This window comes from Octopus bimaculoides, chromosome 25, assembly GCF_046866305.1.
Source record: "Octopus bimaculoides isolate indiv1 chromosome 25, ASM4686630v1, whole genome shotgun sequence".
NCBI classification, from domain to species: Eukaryota; Metazoa; Mollusca; class Cephalopoda; order Octopoda; family Octopodidae; genus Octopus; species Octopus bimaculoides.
Genome location: NC_142952.1, coordinates 33926400 through 33948359, shown reverse-complemented (window position 1 = coordinate 33948359; position 21960 = coordinate 33926400). Strand labels below are relative to the sequence as shown.

The 21960-nt window shown below is 38.0% G+C and overlaps 2 protein-coding genes across 3 annotated transcripts in view; one reads left to right on the top strand and one right to left on the bottom strand.

The window, feature by feature from the left end:
- The first annotated feature begins 2992 nt into the window (after nt 1-2992).
- LOC106873777 (uncharacterized) lies at nt 2993-8924 on the top strand. Its single transcript, XM_014921286.3, has 2 exons — nt 2993-4150; nt 7248-8924. Exons 1-2 carry the CDS (start codon nt 3355-3357, stop codon nt 8003-8005), a joined length of 1554 nt encoding a protein of 517 aa, XP_014776772.1. The 5' UTR covers nt 2993-3354; the 3' UTR covers nt 8006-8924.
- Nucleotides 8925-9655: 731 nt separating this feature from the next.
- The window catches only part of LOC106873784 (myosin regulatory light chain 12A), a 14391-nt gene continuing 2086 nt past the window's right edge, over nt 9656-21960 (bottom strand). For both annotated transcript variants that reach the window (XM_014921305.3, XM_014921297.3), the window contains exons 2-4: nt 11167-11284; nt 10666-10906; nt 9656-9957 (exon numbers count right to left, since the gene is read on the bottom strand). In XM_014921305.3, coding sequence (XP_014776791.1) covers nt 9743-9957; nt 10666-10906; nt 11167-11268 — 558 coding nt within the window. In that variant the 5' untranslated portion in view covers nt 11269-11284 and the 3' untranslated portion in view covers nt 9656-9742. The remainder of the gene's footprint in view (nt 9958-10665; nt 10907-11166; nt 11285-21960) is intronic.

Here is a 21960-nt window from a genome sequence, read left to right as displayed (position 1 = left end):
CTGGCAATATGAGTGCTGTATTTTGGTTCCTCCACCCATGACTGTGACTCCCTCTCCTCACACACTACATCTTGTGGGATTTTTTGAGGCTCTCTACTTTCCTGGGGTCATCCATTTTTCCCTTTTATCCTTTTGAAGAATGATAAAATAAAAAAATCAAGTTAGTTTAAAAGCAGAAATGCATGGTGTTTGCTAACTTGTTGACCTTGTGCTAAATTAGAAAACGCATTATTTTTATCATTTATTTTATTGGTTTTTTTTTTTGGTTTTTTTTCCATTAGTCATATCTTTTATCATTGGCCACCTTTGTCAGCAAATTGAAATAGCACTTTGATAAGAAATTGATATCAACGAATAAAAACAAAACAAAATAATAATGGCTAAGAATAATCAAATCATTATTTAACAACTTGACGCAAAAGGAGTTTCGATATAAATAGATGATATCTTAAGATACATCATTGTCATCGTCTTCGTTGCTGTTGTCGTCATCAGAGTCATCACCATCATCGTAATTGTCATCATTGTGATCATCTTCATCATCATCATCATCATCACCGCCACCGCTATCATCATCATTGCTGCCATCATCATCATCATCACCACCACTACCACTACCACCAACATCATCATCACCATCACCACCATCATCATCGCCATCACCACCACCACCACCACCATCACCACCACCACCACAACCACCATCATCACCATCACCACCATCATCATCACCATCACCACTACCACCACCACCACCACCACCATCATCACCACAAATATCATCATCATCCTCATCATCATAATCTTACTGACCATTTCTCCACATATGCATGGATCAGTCAAAATTCATTGAGGCAAATTTCTTCTGCAGTTGGATGCTCTTCCTATCACCAAACCTCACCTCATTCCAAGCATGATATGTCTCTCCTGGCCAAACATGTTCTCACAGAATTTTGGCAACATAGGAAAACGCCTGCATTTAAGAGGGGGACACTCATTTACAACTACCATGTGACGTAAAAAAAAAAAAACTCAAACACATGCACACCCACACACCCACACACACACACACACACATATATATATATATATATATATATATATATAATATATATATATATATATATATATATATATATATATATATATATATATATATATATATATATATATATATATATATATATATATATATATATATATATATATATATATATATATATATATATATATATATATATATATATTTAAGAATTTAAGGATTGGAGAAAACGCATGTTATAATTGCATACTTTATTCCTACATATGTTTCAAAGGATTACAACCTTACGTTTAAGATGATTCCCATGCTTTCCCTGATGAGAAGGTTACAATTTTAATATTAAAGATCCCTGTGGATCACACAGGTTGTAATCCTTTGAAACATATGTAGGAATAAAGTATGCAATTATAACATGCATTTTCTCCAATCCTTAAATTCTTAAATATACTCAAATACCCAAAATTTCAAGGAGTTCCTGCCTTAAAAACAGGAGCTAACCACAGTTATTTTGTGTTCTTTGCTACATTGGTTTCTATTAACCCATTTATTCTATCAGAAGAATTTTTATTCATTAAGATAGAAGAAATACACATAATTATATATATATATATATATATATATATATATATATAATATATATATAGAATAAAAAAAAGCAACACGGATTTTAAAGGTTATTGCAGTACGCAGCAACTAGCCTATCAATGGTGTAGATACATTAAGTATGATAAATAGATGGCTATTCAGAATAGTGATTCCTTGAGAACTGTCTTTTAATGATTATAGGCTGTGTAATGAAGACATCTGCTCTGTGAAAAGGACGTGAGTATGTCATATAACAGCAGGTACTCCACCTTACTTAATTGTACTTTAGTTAGTTTGATTTCATGGTACCATGATTTCCACTGGCATCACAGACTCATCCTTCTATCAAATTCCAAAAAGAGAGCATCTGTGTAATTGCAAGGCTTGCTAGAAACAATAGCTAAAGTTTTCTTACATTACACCCTATTTTATTAAAAAACAAACAGAAGAGGACGTTAGATAATGTAGGTCTAAATATAAGCGCTGATGTGGCTGTATGGTAAGAAACTTGCTTCCCAACCACATGGTTCCAGGTTCAGTCCCATTGCGTGGCACCTTGGGCAAGTGTCTTCATTTATAGCCTATAGCTGACCAAAACCTTTTTGAGTGGATTTCGTAGATGGAAACTGAAAGAAGTCCATCGTATATATATGTGTGTGTATGTTCATGTATGTACGTCTTTGTGTCTGTGATTGTCTCCCACCACCGCTTGACAACCGGTATTGGTGTGTTTACGTCTCCGTAACGTAGAGGTTCGATATTGTTATATTTGGAATACTTTTAGTCAAGGCTGACCAGGAAGCTACGAAACCACATCGACCACATTGCTGTAGGTTGTTCATTCACAGGTTTGAAGGGAGACAATTCTGTAACTTTCTTACTGCAAGCCGAATAATGCAAAGATTTTCAACATTTTAAACCTCACGAATGAGGAGTTTACATTCAATAACAAAATCTAACGACTATTTTATCTATTAAATTTCTGTTTTAATTGCAACAACTTACAATAATATGATTTAAACAAAGAAATACTTGACAGAAAGGATTAACACTTGAAAGATATGGATATTAGACATAAAGAGACAAGGGAGACAATCGATGTTCGACTTTGAAATTCAATATCTCTAACGTTTTAACCATTGCTCGGTTCGTAGTTTCGTATTTTTTATTATTATTTTCTCTTTTTCGTTAAATTAATCCCGTGTTTTGAGAAAATAAATTTTGATTTATATAGTTTGTTTTTACCGGATAATGATTGTAATTGAATGAGATTCTGTAAGTAATATTCGTTCCGTTTACAGTGTTTACCGATCACCCTATGGTAAAACGGGTGGTAAAAGAGAGATAGAGATGGTGAGAAGGAGGGGGAGCAGAGTGAAATGTATAGAGTGTGAGGGGGAAAGAAAGAGACAGAAATTAACAGAAGAGCGAAATAGAGAGAAAAATAGATAGATAGATAAAGAGAGAGAGAGTTAGATATATGGAGAGTGAGAGATGCGAAAAGATTGAGGGAGAGAAGAAAATAGATATAGATAGAAAGAGAAAACAGATAGAGAGATACAGAGAGAAAAAATATAGGCAAAGAGCTAGTAAGTTAGATAGATAGAGAAAGAGCGAGGGAGAGAGAGAGAGAGACAAAGAGCGAGGGTGAGAGAGAAGCAGCGTCGTCGTCCCGGCATGCATCAGTCCCATCATGGCAGTAAACTAAATAAAAAAGAAACGAAACCATGAACGACACCAAGTTTCTGTTTAAGAAAAGATCGAAGAAACGAAATTTCTCCGAAAAGGAGGTGTCGATCCTAACTCATGAATACGAAAAACACATGATAATCCTCAACTCGAAACTGACCAATTCCATTACGAACCAGAAGAAGCAGAGGATCTGGGAGCGCATTACCGATGCTATTAATGCCGTTGGTGTCAACAGACGTCGTGTGAGCGAAGTGAAGGAGAAATGGAGAAATATGCAGAGGAAAGCGAGGCGAATGTTCGCCGAAAGAAAGATCAACCTTCGAACTTTCGAAGAACTGGACAATCTGAACATCGCTACGACCAGTCCGTCGTCTTTGATTAATGGTAACCGGGTGGTTAGGTTAGCAGCTATCGGTCCGGACAAACAACAACATGTACAACAGCAACAACAACAGCAACCACAACAACAACCACCACCGCCGCCATCGTTGCTCGATGTTCAATTGGAACCTTTGGGTGGCGGCGGCGGCGGCGGTGTTGTGATCACCGCCGCCGATGGCATCGATCCCACTGCTACTGTTACACAGGTGACCACTGATGGAAGCGATCCCGGGTACTCGATCGCCGCTGGCTCCACCACTGTAACTACTACGGTAAACGGTAACAACAGCAATATTAACATCAACAGTATTAAAAATAATAATACGAACAGTAATCACGTCCCAAATAACAATAACACACTTGTCAGTAATGCGACTGTTGTTACCAATTCCCTCATTAATGGGGACAGTCTCGTGAACGACCCTGGCGTTGGAGAAGACCTTACAATCGGTGAGTATGGCGTATGGATTATATGTCTATAGATATGGATATGGATAGACAGACAGATAGATAGATAGATAGATGGATAGATAGATAGATATCAGTCTCTGAAACAGTGGATCTCGAAGTACATATAAAGCTATAAACCGTATCAGGTAAATATTGGGTTCAAAAAGCGGTTTTGGATTGAAAAAGTCGAAGGTTGCTCCTCACATACATACACACACATGTATACAAATATATATATATATTCTTTTATTTGTGTCAGTCATTTGAGTGTGGCCATGCTGGAGCACCGCCTTTAGTCGAACAAATCGACCCCAGCACTTATTCTTTCCAAGCCTAGTACTTATTCTATCGCCCCTTTTGCCGAACTGCTATGTTACGGGGATAGTGGAGGGTACAAACATATACATACATATACGACAGGCTTCTTTCAGTTTCCGTCTACCAAATCCACTCACAGGGCTTTGGTCGGCCCAAGGCTAAGGTAGAAGACACTTGCCCAAGGTGTCACGCAGTGCGACTGAACCTGGAAACATGTGGTTGAGAAGCAAGCTACTTACCACATATCCACAAATTCCGATGTAATTGGAATCTACACCACCTGAAACAAATTTGCAGAAAGTACCATTAAAAGATATCCATTTTCCGGAACAAATTATTCTTTATAATTAAAGATTTCAGGTTCGTTAATCGATTTTTAAGGAGAATACTCCCATCAATTCGTGCAGTTTATCGAAGTCGATCCACAGCAGAATTCGAACACAAGCGCCGGTTAGCAAAAGGTATCGAATTGATTGGCGTTACATTAAAGGTTACATTGAAAGAAAAAAAAAATCAATTAACGAAGATAAAATTCCTAATTGGTTTTTAAAAAACAATATAATCACCTAAATTACGAAATAATAAAATGAGCTAATTCTTCCCTTAGTTACTTATATATTACGTGGTCACTTCATATGCTAGAAATAACAGCTAAATTTCTCATTTTGCCACTGATTTCTAAAACATTTAGGGCACGTTGGATAGTGTGTTTGTGTAGCGGAGTTGTATTACCTGGTGGTAATAAGTATACACGTTTTTTGTGTATGTATATAATCTGTTTTATCTCGCTCCTTCTGTACCCGTGGCAGGCTGTTGACAATACAGGTCGTTACAAGTGCAGGCACAAACCTTATCTATTTGTGTGTGTATGTATATATACATATATATATTATATTTCGGGATGGTCTGTTTCAATACACGATTTCACATCAGGAATCTTGAAAACAAATACATAAGCGTATATATATATAAATGTATGTGTATGTACATTCTATATTAAGCGATTGGCCTGTAATAACATTAATCTCCAAATTACCCTTTCGTCCCACATGCACCCCTCCACCTCTCTCTCTGTTACTCATTCTTGTTCTGTCTCTACGTGGGTACTCCCTTTTTTTCTGCCTTCTGAGCACACACTTGATGAGAATATACTCAAGCAGAATGGTGCGTTTGATTAGATAATATAGTCCTAGTACATTTTGCATATATATACATATGAAAGTAAATAAAAAGACAGGGTGGTCGAGGCTGGAACGTCTTTCTCTTTTAATCAGATGTCTGCTCTGAAGAGAAAAACTGATTCGGGGCTGAACACTACAGTTACTCCGCTCCCCTTTTTCCTCTTCTCCCCGAACCAGACCAAAACGCTTGACCGAAACGTTTTCAGTTATGACATTTGAAATTTAATACAATGACGGTTAATTACGTAAATTATGACTGAGCTAGGATTGTTTCCAAACCGAATTAGCTCTCTCTCTCTCTCTCTCTCTCTCTCTCTATATATATATATATATATATATATATATATATATATATATATTTATATATATATATGTGTGTGTGTGTGTGGCCTATTAGCCGAAGATTTTCTCTGTTCACCAATTTTTCAAAAGGCGAAGGGACTTCCGACTTTGACAAAACGTCACGTGTAAGGAAGGCAGCACCTTGTTTGTTTCTCGACATGATTCTTCGTAATAACGAAATCCCAAGTTGGACAGTTTGGGTCCGATTGCAATCTTGGCCCTTCGCTTCTCGGCTCGAAAGACCACCTTGGTACGCTGTTATGCTGCGGTTACGTCCCTTATACCCAGTTTTTGCTTACGTTGTGGTGCAGAAACCGCAACTGCTCAATTCAACTTTATTCTTTCAGTTATTTGACTGTGGCCATGCTGGAGCACCGTCTTATTGGGTTTTTTAGTCTAAGACATCGACCCCAGGACTTATTTTTTGTAAGCCTTGTACGTATTCTATCGGTTCCCTTTTCCCGAACCGCTAAGTTACTGGAATGTAAACAAACTAACACCGACTGTCAATGGTAGTAAGGAACAAACACACACACACGATGGGCTTGTTTCAGTTTCCATCTGCCAAATCTATTCCCCAGGCTTTGGTTGCCCTGAGGTTATCACAGTAGGCACTTGCCGAAGGTGCCTTGCAGTGAGATTGAACTCTGCAATCATGTGGTTAGAAAGCGAACCTCTTAGTACACAGCCACACACACACACTTAACCTCTGTGTAGTCTTTAATAAAAAGTCTGTGAGGAGGCCTCTACCTAACCACTCAATTTGCACGAAATAATAACCACCTCTCCCTCAAACTATATTGTCTTCATGAAAAGGAACATATTGAATAATTCAGTGCCCAGTGAGCATCAGACTCAACACTGAGAACCACCGATTTACAGCTTCTACCTTCAGTTCTGCTGAAGAAATTATTTCATATTTTATTTAAGTTTCTAAATTCTTTTGATGTAAACAACATACAAAGATTCTAAAATGGATGGAGAAATTTAAAGGAATGCTTTGGTTCACTGGTAGAACATCTGTCATGTTTATAGATGTTGGTTCAAGTCCTACAAGTAGCCTTCAACTTTCCCCATCCACAGGGGTTTTTTAAACCCAATATTTACATGCTATTATCTATAGGTTCATCTCCCTTGTGTCCCACCGTTAAAACTGATCGAAGGTTATGATTAAATGGAGAGAGCAGCTAAATATACCTCAGTAGTGTTTTTTGATTCATTTGTCACCACATTTTCTCAATTTCCTTTCATTTTAGTTATAAAAGAAGAAATTCCAGATCCTGTTTTAAAAGATGAACCATTATTGACCAATGAAATCCAGAATGAACCAGTTGAAAGAGTTTTAACAGATGGAGCCAATACCGAAATATTACCAGACTCTGTTACCTGCAATGCGGCTTCCATTGCTGACAACAACTACAACAATTACAATTCTCATAAATTTACCATTAATCTCACAGACAACAATGCTGGCACCACCACTCACACACCAGCGCGGACACCATCCAGGTCACAGCGACCTTTCACCTCTTTCAACTCATCTAAATTACGTCCATTAACCGGTATGTCGCTGTCAACAAAAAGGATGTACTCTTCACCATTGTCATCAACTCGGCCATTTTCTCGCAACAGATCTGTTCGTAACTTTCTGCTAAAGTCCTCCAACAGTGCCATTCCCACATCAATGATATCCCCAAATGCTTCGTCAAACTCCTCGTTACCGTCTCGCACTCTTAACTCTTACCGTTCCTTCCCAGTTTCCTCCGCGTCCCTGACGTCGTCGCCCCTCAACCAGGAGCCTTCACTGGCTGCCACACTTCCTCATTCAGCTAAATCTTCCCACCAAAGTTCCATGAACTCAGCAGCCACCGTGACGCAAGGAGACCTTTTACAGCTCCAGTACGAAGTGCTGTTAGCAGACAAGAAGCGGATCCAGACACAGACTCGATACTACGAGATGAAGATGAAACGAATAGAGTTTGAACTCTCAGGGCAATCAAATACATTTTTTTAATCATTCATTTCTTTTTTTTTTTTTTTTCCATTTCTGTTATTTCAATATTCTTGAGTGGCTGTGGTTAGCTCTGTTTCAAAAACACCCAAGAGACAATGGTAACTTCTCAAGAGCAAGGTACGACACACAAGTCTGATGATCCAACAGTCTAGACATGCAGAGATCAGGCATCGTCTAGATTATTGGTTACCATCAAGCATATCTATTTCACTGGGACACCATTCTTTGATCAGCACTTTATCAAAAGCTGCGTTGTCTTGACTGTGGTGCCAGGCATTCTTCAGAAATAGTCACACCAAAATACGTGATTCACCAACTTAAAAGACAGAAAGATTAAAAAGTTTGTTGAAAGAGATTTGACTCTTACATTCAGCAGATATATTGGAGGCAGTCTCTGTGTAGTTTACTTGATATGCTAGAAATAGCAGCTAAATCTTCTACACGTTACGTACCATAATTTAAAGAAAGAGCACATTGGATAATGTAGTCCTAGACACACAATGTTAAAAAGAAAAAATACAGGATGGTCATATCTGAAATGCCTTTGATCATAGATCTAATCAATCAGTCAGGACTGACCTAGGGCTAAACAATAATTATATGAATGTTCTCTGATTTGCATGGTCTACATTGTAAAGACACAAGGATTTGTTTCCTTTCCCTTTATTGAGCAGCTTTAGTCACCACAGTGAAGCTCCGACACAGACTCGTCAGTTTGAAAATTAAAAGTGAAATTTAAAAGAAAAAAAAGGCTATTTTAATGTAAATATATATATATATTTATAAAAGAGAGAGAGAGAGACTGTTGTGACTTTATATAATATGAATCAAAACTGTTGTTGGGGAGGAGGAGGAGGAGGAGAAAAATATAAAGTTGAAAAATCTTGTAAAAATAAATAAATACATATTTTTATTATAATTCTTTGTAACTTTCATTGTTTTAATTCTTTTGTTCTTTTACTTGTTTCAGTCGTTTCACTGAGGCCATGCTGGAGTACCACGTTGAAGGGTTCTTTGTCAAACATAAACACACCAGCATCGGTTGTCAAGCAATGGTGGGGGGACAAGCACGCACACACACACACACACACACACACATATATATATATATATATATATATATATATATATATATATATATATATATATATATATATACATATATATATATGATGGGCTTCTTTCAGTTTCCGTCTACCAAATCCACTCACAAGGCTTTGGTCGGCCCGAGGCTATAGTAGAAGACACTTGCCCAAGGTGCCATGCAGTGGAACTGAACCCAGAACCATGTGGTTGGTAAGCAAGCTACTTACCATACAGACACTCCTGCGCCTATATATATATATATATATATATATATATATGTATACACAATGGGCTTCTTTCAGTTTCCGGATGATGATGATGATAGAAAAAATATAAGTATTGGCATCGATTCATTCGACTAAAAATTCTTCAAGGCGGTACCTCAGCATGGCCACAGTCTAATGGCTGAAATAAATAAAAGGTAAAAGATATAATCATTTTACATCCATTTTTCTTTGCCTGCATGGGTTGGATGAGTTGTCACTAACCCTGGATCCTGCCACTTGCTGCATTCCTTTCTCATCTCTTTTGTCGGGTAATTTTGAAACAGAACAAAAGAAACAATGTTATTTCATGGATTTATTAAAAGAAAAAAAAAAAAGATAAAAGTCCTCGTTAAAAAAAAAAAAATAATTAAAGCTAAAAACCAGTTCAGGTTTCTGATTGGTTAACTGGAGGTTGCTGTATTGTGGGAATTTCATCTTCTTTCTCATTGGCACCATGTTTCAGAGTTCTTGTGAACTCAAGGTAATCAAACTTGCCGCCTTTGATTGGAGCGCCGTGGAAGAGCTCATCGACCATTTCTTCGGACCATCGGTCTCCCATGGTAACCAGACATTCTCGCAGATAGTCTTCGTTGATGTGACCTAAAAGTGGGAGAAAAAGCAAAGGAGAAATAAATTGTTTCAAGCGAAATCGGGATGGCACCTGTGCCCAGCGTCGCGTTTCTGGCACTTGTGCCTGTGACATGTGTAAGGACTTTTGAGCAAGATCGTTGCCAGTGCCGCTGGACTGGCTCTTGTGTGGGTGGCACGTAAAATACACCATTTTGAGTGTGGCCGTTGCCAGTGCCTCCTTACTGGCCTTCGTGCTGGTGGCACGTAAAAGCACCCACTACACTCTCGGAGTGGTTGGCGTTAGGAAGGGCATCTAGCTGTAGAAACTCTGCCAAATTAGATTGGAGCCTGGTGTAGCCATCTGGTTTCACCAGTCCTCAGTCAAATCGTCCAACCCATGCCAGCATGGAAGGCAGACGTTAAACGATGATGATGATGATGATATATATATAAAGGTTTCTCTCAGTTTCCATCAATCAAATCTGTGTACAAGGCATCGGTAAGATAGGGGCTATTGTATAAGATACTTGCCCAAGGCACCATGCAGTGGACCCCAGAGGTTCATGTGAACCCCCAAGGCTCATGTCGACCCCCAAAGTTCATGTGGATGCCCAAGCCTCATGTAGACCCCAAGGCTCATGTGGAACTCCAAGGCTCATGCGAACCCCAGTTGAGAACCACCCAGCTACAGAAATTTAATAATAAAAAAAACAAAGCAAAAGCTCAAAGCATGTTTACCTGAATTTTCAAAATCGAAACAAGCGAAAGCATTTTTGATCACATCTTCAGGGTCTGTACCATTAAGTTTTTCACCGAACAATGTAAGGAACATTGTGAAATTGATAGGACCAGGGGCTTGGTTAATCATCATATCAGCCTCATCTTCTGTGGGGTTTTTGCCAAGAGATGTCTGGATGTCCAGCAAATCATCTCTGTCAACATAACCATCTCTGTTCTGATCAATTATGTTGAAAGCTTCCTGCAACAGAAATTATTATCATAATTATTGTTATACGGCCGACTTATCTTTCATCTTTTTAAGGGCGACAAAATAAGTACCAGTGAAACACTGGGGTCAATGTAAGCGACTGGTCCCCTCCCCACAAAATTTCAGGCTTTGTGCTTTTAGTAGAAAGGATTATCATCATCATCATCATCACCACCACCACCAATACCTAAAACAAGTAAAAAAAAAAAAATAAAAGACAAAGGGAAACCATGATTGATTGTTTTACCAACCTTGAATTCCTGAATTTGTGCTTGGTTGAACATGGCAAACACATTGGACGTGTACCGCTGAGTGCGGTTCCGCTTTCCCTTTCGGCTCTTTTTGGTTGACATCTTGAATGGAGGTTGGCTGTAAATTAAAAAGTAAAAACAAAAATAAAAACAAGGTTCAAAACAACAAACCATCATCATCATTGTCATCGTTGTCATCGTCATCATCATCATCATCATCATCATTTCATCATCATCATAATTATCATTGTTGTCATCGTCATTGTCATCATCATCGTCATCATTACCATCGTTTCAACATTCACTTTTCCGTGCCTGCGTGGCTCAGAGTTTACTGAAGCAGAATTTTTTTTAAGGCTGGATGCTCTTCCTGTCTCCCACGCTCACCTGTTTCCAAAAAAGGTAACATTCCTCTGCCCCACCCCACCCCCAACATGGGCAGACATGTTTCTCACAGGATATTGGATATGAGTGACTGATATCCAACCAACACTTCCAAAAATATAGCGTGGTGAAGCAATTAGCTGACCCCTAATTATAATTATGTTTATAATTATACAATATTTGTATAATTTTATCTAAAAAAGTGATTTTAACATACCGATCTACTTGGTAAAATTATTAATTATTAATTAATTAATTAATTTTACCCTATTATTATTATCAATACATGTATGTGTATATATATATATATATATATATATATATATATATATATATATATGTCTATATATATATATATATATATATATATATATATATATATATATATATATATATATATACGAATATGTATACACAAATATATATGGATATGCACACACACACACACACACACACACTCACTGAATCGTCTTTGTGAAGCTTCAAAGATAACAGAACCAGTTGGATCTGGATCCATCTTGCTGTGGGCCAGGTAGGAGAGGAGGAGGAGGGGACTAGTTTGTTACAGGAAAATATGTAATTGTGTATCACATGTATGTTTATCCCCCAGTTACCCACCCTCCGCCCAGCCCCCCTCATCCCTTCCCTGTGAAGTAATTCCCCACCCCACCCCCACTCCCACCACCATCTCCAATGCATACCCAACCCAAACTCCTTATCTCATCACCATCCATCCGACTACCCTCGCCACCACCGCCACCACCATCATCGTCACTGGTTGCTTCCGCCCCCACACCCCATCACCACCACCACCATTACCACCACTGCCATCGTCATCACTACCACCACTATCATCATCACCATCATCATCAACATCATTATCACCATCATTGTCACTGTCATCATCATCATCATCGTCACTGCCAGCCGCCACCGCCACCACCACTACCATCACCAAAATATCTCTTTTAAAAACAAAAAAGAAAGCAAAACTGAAACTAGTTGTTGAAAGAAAAGGCAGTTATCAGTGAAATTAGTAAGATACCAGTGGTACGGGTGGGTCACCAACGGGAGATATAACAGGACGGGAAGAATGGGAGAAAGAAAAAAAAAGAAGGAGGAGGAGGAGGAGCCAAATATGAAGAGGCGGAAATGGTGGCGCAGTAGTTTTGGTAAATAGTGCTGCATGTGTTGTGTTGAGTGGGTTCGAAAAGGAAGGGGGTGGGTGGGGTGAGATAGGATTGTGTTTGGGTGTGGCTTTTGAAAGAATTACTAACGAGAGATTATTTGAGATTAGGAGGAAGAAGGTGAGGAAACTAGATGATGATGGTGTTGATGATGATGATGATGATGATGGTGACGTTGACGGTGATGAAGTGGAGGAGATGACGGAAAAGAGGAGGATGAAGGACTAGGAGATGAGGAGGGGGGGAGAAGAAGAAGAAGAAGGAAGAAGAAAGAAGAGACAACATTGTAAAATGAGATAATGCAAAGGTAGGAAAAGTTGAAGAAGAAGAAGAAAAAGAAAAGAGAAGACAAAAGACTAAAGACTGAAGAATATGATTAAGAAAGAAGACAAAAAATAAGAAATGTATGGAAAAAAAAACAAACATGATGAAGCAAAAAAATAAAGGATAAATAAAAGTGCTTGTAACACTTTGCACAGGAAGGGGACTAAAGCATAGGTGTGGCTGGGTGGTAGGAAGCTTAATTCCCAACCACATGGTACCAGGTTCAGTCCCACTGCATGGCACCTTGGGCAAGTGTCTTCTACTATAGCCTCAGGACGACCAAAGCCTTGTGAGTGGATTTGGTAGGCGGAAACTGAAAGAAGCCTGTCGTATATATGTATATGTATGCGTGTTTGTGTGTCTGTGTTTGTCCCCCCACCATCGCTTGACCACCGATGCTGGTGTGTTTACGTCCCTGTAACTTAGCGGTTCGGCAAAAGAGACCGATAGAATAAGTTCTAGGCTTACAAAGAATAAATCCCGGGGTCGATTTGCTCGACTAAAGGCGGTGCTCCAGCATGGCCGCAGTCAAATGACTGAAACAAGTAAAAGAGTAAGAGTATATATATATATATGTATATATGTGTGTAAATGTATATGTATGGTGTTGTTTCATGTAGAAATCTAGGCGGTCGGGGTCACAATCACCCCTGTGACAATAAAGATGAACAATGGTTTAAACTTTGGAGCCATTTATTTTCTTCTCATACATCTCGATGTGTACGTCTGCCACGTCCACATATAAGTGTATGTATGAGTAGGAAATAAATGGCTCCAAAGTTTAAGACATTGTTTATCTTTATTGTTACAATGGTGATTCTGACCCTGCCTGCCTAGATTTCTACACAAAGCAGCAACTGCAGAAAAAAGACCGTCAGCTCACCACCACAGAAGCAGCAAAATTGGCCACACCGACACAAAGCAACACAAAACAACCAAAAATCATTCAGGGATGACAGCCATTCTCTGAGGCACGGATGGACGCAAAAATACATGACTGGCTGGTCAGAAGACAAAACAACATCTGTCCCAGATACAAACCAGAAGTGAACCATCCCCAACAAGCTGCAAAACGAAATGCAAACATTAACATAACAACAAACTTATCCGGGGGAGATAACAATATATGTGATACATGGCCCAGGGGTTAAGGTGTTGTAGGATCTTTGCCATGAGTGACATCAGTGAGATCCCCCCTGTAGTTATTGGTGCCAGCGCTGCCCTGACTGGCTCCTGTGCCGATGGCACGTAAAAACCACCATCCAATCATGGTCGATGCCAGCTCCCTCTGGCCCCTGTGTCGGTGGCACGTAAAGAAGCAGCCACTACATTCTCAGAGTGGTTGGCGTTAGGAAGGGCATCCAGCTGTAGAAACTCTGCCAGATCAGATTGGAGCCTGGTGCAGCCTCCTGGCTTCCCAGTCCTCAGTCAAACCGTCCAACCTATACCAGCATGGAAAACGGACGTTAAACAATGATGATGATATATACATTCACACACACACACACACACACACACACACATACAGATATACACATATATGCATTATCTATGCACATATGTATATAATGCATAGAAGGATGTATATAATATAGAAGAGCAGTATATGAAATAAAGGGTGTATATTATATGGAGGGGATATATAAAAGATGAATGAAGCTAGACAGACAGTGGGACAGTTAGAGAGAACGAAGGAGAAGGTGAAGAATCATGGTTCAATCCTGGGTTACAACTCAGTTGTCATTTAACACTGGAAGCGGTGGAGCATTGGTGGAAATGGAAGGGAAAGATGAGGCTCTGGACATAGCACAACAGCTAAGACATGGTGGTATGGTGGTGGTGGTTGTGGTGGTGGTGGTTGCAATGGTGGTGGTGCTGGTGGCAGTGGTTTGGATGGTAGTGGTGATTGTGGTGGTGGCAGTGTTGTTTTTGGTGGTGGTTGCGGTGGTTGTATTGGAAGTGGTGGTAATTGTAGTGGTGATGGTAGTGATTGTGGTAGAATTGGTGGTTGCAGTTACTGTGATGGTGGTGGTGGGGGGTGGAAATGTGGGGGGAGTGGTTGCTGTTGTGGTGTTGAAGAAGACAAAGAAGAAGAAGAAGAAGAAGAAGAAGAAGAAAAAGAAGAAAAAAAAGAAGAAGAAGAAGAAAAAGAAGAAGAAGAAGAAGAAGAACAGCAGGAGCAGTAATAGCAAGAACAACAACAACAACAACAGCAACAACAATGTATACATCAACATTTCAACATTTCAAGAATGTTTCCAGAACCAAAATAGTTCCTGGAAGTAGTAGTGACTGCTATCAAGGATTGGCATCTCTGTGTGTTGGGTGTGAAGACATGTTTACCTTGCTACCCGATACTCACACCTCACTCCTCTCACCCCATATACCACCTTGAAATGCGTGTGTGTGTGTGTGTGTGTGTGTGTGTGTGTGCATAAAAAATTATATACATATATATATACACACACACATATTTATATTCATATATATCAGTTTTTATATATACATACACATATTTTTATGTATACGTATATTTATGTACACGTGTTTGTGTATACGCCTTTCCCTCACTCTTTCTTTCTCTTTCTTCTCCCTCCCCCTCTCTCTCTCTCTCTACACACACACACACATATATATATATATATATATATATATAGTATATATAAAATAAAGGTCAAAAGTCATGAGTGTGCATACATATACATATGTACATGCATATATATATATATATATATATATATCATCAGTTTTTATATACACACACACATATACATATACAAATATATCATATATATATATATATATATATATATATATATATATATATATATATATGCATATATATATATGCATGTGTATATATATATATATATATATATATGTACATATATAAATATGCCAAAATGTCGTGAACATGTTAGTAGGAGAAGAGGAATGAGATGTTTTGTGATTGATCCACCATCAAAAGAGAAGAAAAAGAAAAATAAAATAAAATAAAAGAGAACTTTCAACTTTAAAGAACAAATTTTTGCCGACACGGTCCACTGCCTACCTCCTCACACACACACACACACATTCATAGATATAGTACACAAATATTATATAATGCAAAATATTCACCTAGATGTCTCTAGAAGCTTCCTAGAAGCTGATGTACAAGAATGGCAAGATGAATGAACTTCTAACGCCCTACCCACCCCCATTCTTCCTCGTCCTATCTTTTAAGACATCAATCTCAATCTATCCCACATTAAAAGAGATTCCCAGATTTTTCTGCCGATTCCTCCGGCAACTTGTTAAATATGTGACCATCTGTGTCATTGGAATAACTGATGGTTCTTTTCTTGGAATTTGGTTTTAATAACATCTCTGAGTCTGGAGTTGAAATTCCTTCCTACCCACAGGGCCATATCGCTTGTCCTCTATGTACCATTAAATAAACACACACACATGTTCTTTTACTTGTTTCAGCCGTTTGACTGTGGCCAAGTTGGAGCACTGCCTTTTAGTCAAAGACCTAATCCCTTTGTCTGTCCTTGTTTGTTCCCTTTATGTTTAGCCTTCTGTGGGCAATAAAGAAATAATTATATTGTATAAAATGAAGACATATGACTCAATGGTTAAGGTTTTCTGTTCGCAATCATAAAAATCATGAGTTCAATTCCCAGCTACACATTGTGTCCTTGAGTGAGACACTATTTCCTGTTCCTCCAGTCCTCTCAGTTGGTAAAAATAAGCTGTAGATGTGTTTCAAAGGGCCAGTTTTGTTCACCTTCCGTGTCACATTGTTCACCTTCCGTGTCACATGCATGTCTATGGAGTGTCCAACCACTTGCACATTAAATTTCACGAGGAGGCTGTTCCATTGATCGGATCAACTGGAACAATTGTTGTAACTGATGGAGGGTCAGATTATTATACTGCAGCTCGCAACACCTGTCATAAAAACACCTACTTCTCTACTGCAACTCCACTTAGCTGCAACAGGCAGTCCCTGCCATCACAGAAACCATACTGGTTGGGGTTCAGCAGATTGTTGTCTTTGAGGAAGTGAGTTATTCGTGATCTCACCACTATCTCAAATACTTTATTGATACAAGAGGTGAGTGAAATGGGAGAGTAGCTCACTGCAAGAGATTTGTTTCCCTTTTTGAAATCTGGAACGACAAACAGAATGATAGATAGATACATATATATATATATATATATATATACACACACACACACACACACACATATATATATATATATATATATATATATATATCTTGTCTGTCCATTCATTTGTTGATCTGTCTATCTGTATGGCTGAAGCCAAAGTCACATGGCTATTGTTACCATCATCACCACCACCACCACCATTGTCTATTTCTCCAACAGTTTGTTTTCCCCCACCACCCCCTGTTGGCAAAGCTGAGAGCCATATGGTTAATAGCAGACCTGTAGTAGCCATAGTAGTAGTAGTAGTAGTAGTAGTAGTAGTAGTAGTAGTTATTCTTCTTGCTGCTGTTGTACTGATGGCATCAGCTTGTAGGAACAGCTGGGCAAAATCAGCACCCACCACCACCACCACCACTACTACCACAACAACAACAACTACTACAAAATACACCAAAAGAAGTTGGAGGAGGAGGAGGAGGAGGAGGAGTGTTTGTACACCATCTTCTATAATACAACAATGTAAATATTATGGATACTGTTTTAGCAGTGGTGGTGGTGGTGGTGGCAGTGGTGGTGGTGGCAGTGGTGGTGGCGTTGGTATTGATAGTGTTATTGTTGTTGTTGATGTTGTTACTGGCCAGGTTGTGGTGTTGTTCTTGTTGTTGCTGTTGTTATCATGGTTTTTGTTAATGGTGGAACAGAACCTTGAACCATGTGACTGGGTAACAAGCTTCTTATCACACACATACACGCACACTAGCTGAATTACTATCAGAACTAGAGGAGAAGTTTCATGTGTGGAAGCAAGGTCTAGAGTCAATCTAGTAAAAGCCAAAGTCTTAATAAGTAGGAAGGCAAATAAATCACAAATCCCTTCAGGTAGATGGCCCTGCTCAATCTGTAGAAAAGGTGTAGGTAGAAACTCTATAAGATGTACCCGGTATAAGCTATGGACACATAAGAGGTGCAGCAATATCAAAGGAAGGCTAACTGGGAAGATAGTTTTTGTGTGTGGCAAATGCTCACGGGCAATAAACACTGAAAATGTGGAGAAAACAGCTTCTGTCACATGCCAGGGAGGAAAAACTAGAAGTAGTTGATAGCTTCCATTACCTAGGTGAGGTGTGTGTTGACATCAGACACTAATCATAAAGGAACATCACCATCGTAGGAACAGTGTTATTTGTTTGCAGACTTCCATGGAAAGGTGTCTGGAGCAAAGGGAAATGTTTAATTTGCTCGAAAACAGAAAATAGGGTTGGTGACAGGAAGAGCATCCGGCTGTGGAAAATGCACTGAAATGAATTTTGTCAGACCCATGCAAGCATGGTGATGATGACAGTGACAACAACAATGATTATGATGACGATGATGTTGATGATGAAGTAATTATAGAGGTGAAACATCAAATAATATGAAATATTTGTTTGAATCATTATAAATGAAATGATTCATTAAAATTTCATTGACCAGTTAAAATGTCAGAATCCAGTTCTTCCTGTCTCCAAATAAATACTGACAAACAATCAAAGACATTCTTCTTATTCTTTACCATTTCAAAAAATTAAAGATGGCCAAAGTTCAAATTCCATTAAAGTTGTATCTTGTTTTGGTAATTAGGAACGAAATATCTTTAATAAACACATCTTCATTGTAAACATTTACTCACAGACTTTTTACATCACTTCTTCCATTCTACGATGGAAATGGCCAGTGAAATGACAGTAGGATTCTAATGAAGGACTTTATCTATCTATCCGATTGTGTCTCTATCTATCTATCTATCTATCTACTTGTCTGTCTGTCTGTCTATATTATATTATATCTGAACTAATGTTTCCATCCTTGTTGTTATCGGCAGACCATTTCAACTTGTACTCACCAACCTTCTTCTGTTACCAACCAAATTCTATAAAAGACTCTCAGAAACATAATCCAAACCATTCAGTCAATGCTCAGAGAGAGAGGTTATTCCTCCTATTGCATTGTTCGTGCCAGGAATCAGTTACTTTGGTTACTCTTGTTGGTTATCATTGAATCATTCAATGGCTTCCCCACCACCACATTTGTTACCCTCACACACACACATGTATGATGAGCTTGACATAATGAAATGAACTGACCCCTAATAATTCCATAATATAGTTGTTCATTCTTCAACATTGTTTGCCTCCTCCTCCTCCTCATCATCATCATCACCAGATATTGTTGTACTTCAGGATGGTTGTTTTATTTATTATTATTATCCTTTTTTTTTTTGCCAAATAAACACAAACACACACTATATATATATATATATTTTTTTCTTCTCTTGTGTACTACTGTCATTTCATTATTTTAATGCCTGTCTATTGTCCGGAAGTCTTTCATCACACATCAGTGACCTCTTCGGCAACACTTTTCATGTCTTGGTACAAATATTCCATGGATTAAATGGAGCAAGAAGGTGCAAGAACACACATGGAAATGGAAAGTGTTGCTGAAGAGGTCGCAGATGTGTGATGAAAGATTTCCGGACAATGGACAGGTGTTAAAATAATTAAATAACTGTAATAAACGCATGAAGAAAAAATATATATATATAGTGCGTGTGTTTATTTGGCAAAAAAAAAAAAATAAATAATAATAAATAAAACGACCATCCTGAAGTACAACAATATCTGTTTCAACACACAATTTCACATCAGGAATTTTGCAAAATGAATTGATTTATACATATATATATATATATCATCATCATCATCATCGTTTAACGTCCGCTTTCCATGCTAGCATGGGTTGGACGATTTGACTGAGGACTGGTGAAACCAGATGGCAACACCAGGCTCCAATCTAATTTGGCAGAGTTTCTACAGCTGGATGCCCTTCCTAACGCCAACCAAAATTATAATTAAGGGTATCTAAGAGATACTATCATGCTAGATATAGCAGCCAAAACTTAACTCTAAAACCACATTAAATGTTCATACAGAACTGGGAGAGAAGACAAAGAGACAAAATAAACTGGCAAAAAAATTATTGGATAATTCCAGTTCCCGGATTTCTGGCTCTGCATAAGAAATGCTTTGTCTTCATCAGTGGAATGTACACATCATGGTACATAAATACAAATATATATATAACATACGAATACCCACATATATGTGCACATATGCACACGACCAGTTTAAAATGCCCGCCTAAAACTCCTCATGCGATATGGTCAAAATACCACCGCAGTGAATATAATCCTTATTTCTATAAATTTTTATATATATATATATAAATACATACATACACATATATATATTTATATATATATGTGTATATATATATTTATATATATATATATATATATATATACATATGTATGTATATTTATATATATAAATATATTATGATAAATGTAAACAAAGCAATGTTTGCCTTAGAATATATATACATATATAAATAACCCATGCTAGCATGGAAAGCGGACGTTAAACGATGATGATGATGATGATGATATATATGTATGTATATGTGTGTGTGTGTGTATATATATATATATGCATATATATCCATGCACTGTATTGACAAGACTATCAGATGTTGTCATACACCGCTAGACACAATGCGCTTTGCATTGTTGTAGCTTCCAGATGATGCCACCTTGCTTTCTGAGCAGGCAAGGACCAGCATTCCTCAAGAATGGAATGCTGGTATGTCATATATACAGTTCAGTGCACTGGAACAATGTTAAATGAAGCATACTGCTGGTGAGGAGACAAATACAGACACACACATATAAATATATATGCATATATAAATATATATATATATATATATATATATATATATATATTACGGAGATGTACTTGCATAGCAAGTGACCTGATCTGAGATTGTGTGCTGGGACGAAAACAATTGCAGCGTGGAAGGTGTTTATAAGTCATTTAAGAAACACAGAAACCGTTAGATTCACTTCAGCATTTAAATTTAATTTGCCAAAATATTTTCGTCGCTTTGAGACCGCAACCTGTTCAATGACAAAATTCTGTGCAGCACGGAATTTTGTCAGTGAACAGGTCGCGGTCTCAAAGCGACGAATATTTTGGCAAATTAAATTTAAATGTTGAAGTGAATCTAACGGTTTCTTAATTGGCTTATAAACACCTTCCATGCTGCAATTGTTTATATATATATATATATATATATATATATATATATATATATATATGTATATATATACTTATTACTGGTGAAGGCTGGTTAAGATACATCATAAAGGTACCCTTTATGGCAAGAAACCTGGGGTAACCCTATAAACTGGCCTTCACCAGTAATAAACATAGACTGTTCTACTTCTTGGTGGGTTTCTTCTCTGGCGTCTACCAAATTCACTTGCAAGGCTATAGTCAGCTTGAAGCTATAGTAGAAGACACTTACCTAAGGTGTTACACAGTGGAACTGAACCTGGAACCATGTGGTTGGGAAGTAAGCTTCTTACCATACAGCCACACCTGTGCCTATATGTATAAGAAAAAGAGATGACCCAGGGCTTCCTGTGCTTTCCCTGTATATTGCACTTCATATTCAAGGCTCTGAAGAAGCTATACATGTCTATTCAGACACTCAACTCTGATCCCACTGCATCTCATAGCAGAAACAACTGTAAGCTAATAAAGCTCATAGGATAACCACCGTTTTTCTTGTGTCATCCCTTCTTTCTTATTATCACTCTATACTCATCTAACTCTTCATTGTGAAACATACGTGT

Bases quoted from the DNA above. Each gene is read 5' to 3' on its own strand.
- LOC106873777 (XM_014921286.3), top strand. From the start codon at position 3,355: ATGAACGACACCAAGTTTCTGTTTAAGAAAAGATCGAAGAAACGAAAT. The intron at 4,151-7,247 runs GTGAGTATGGCG...CTTTCATTTTAG, and splicing joins TGGAGAAGACCTTACAATCG to TTATAAAAGAAGAAATTCCA.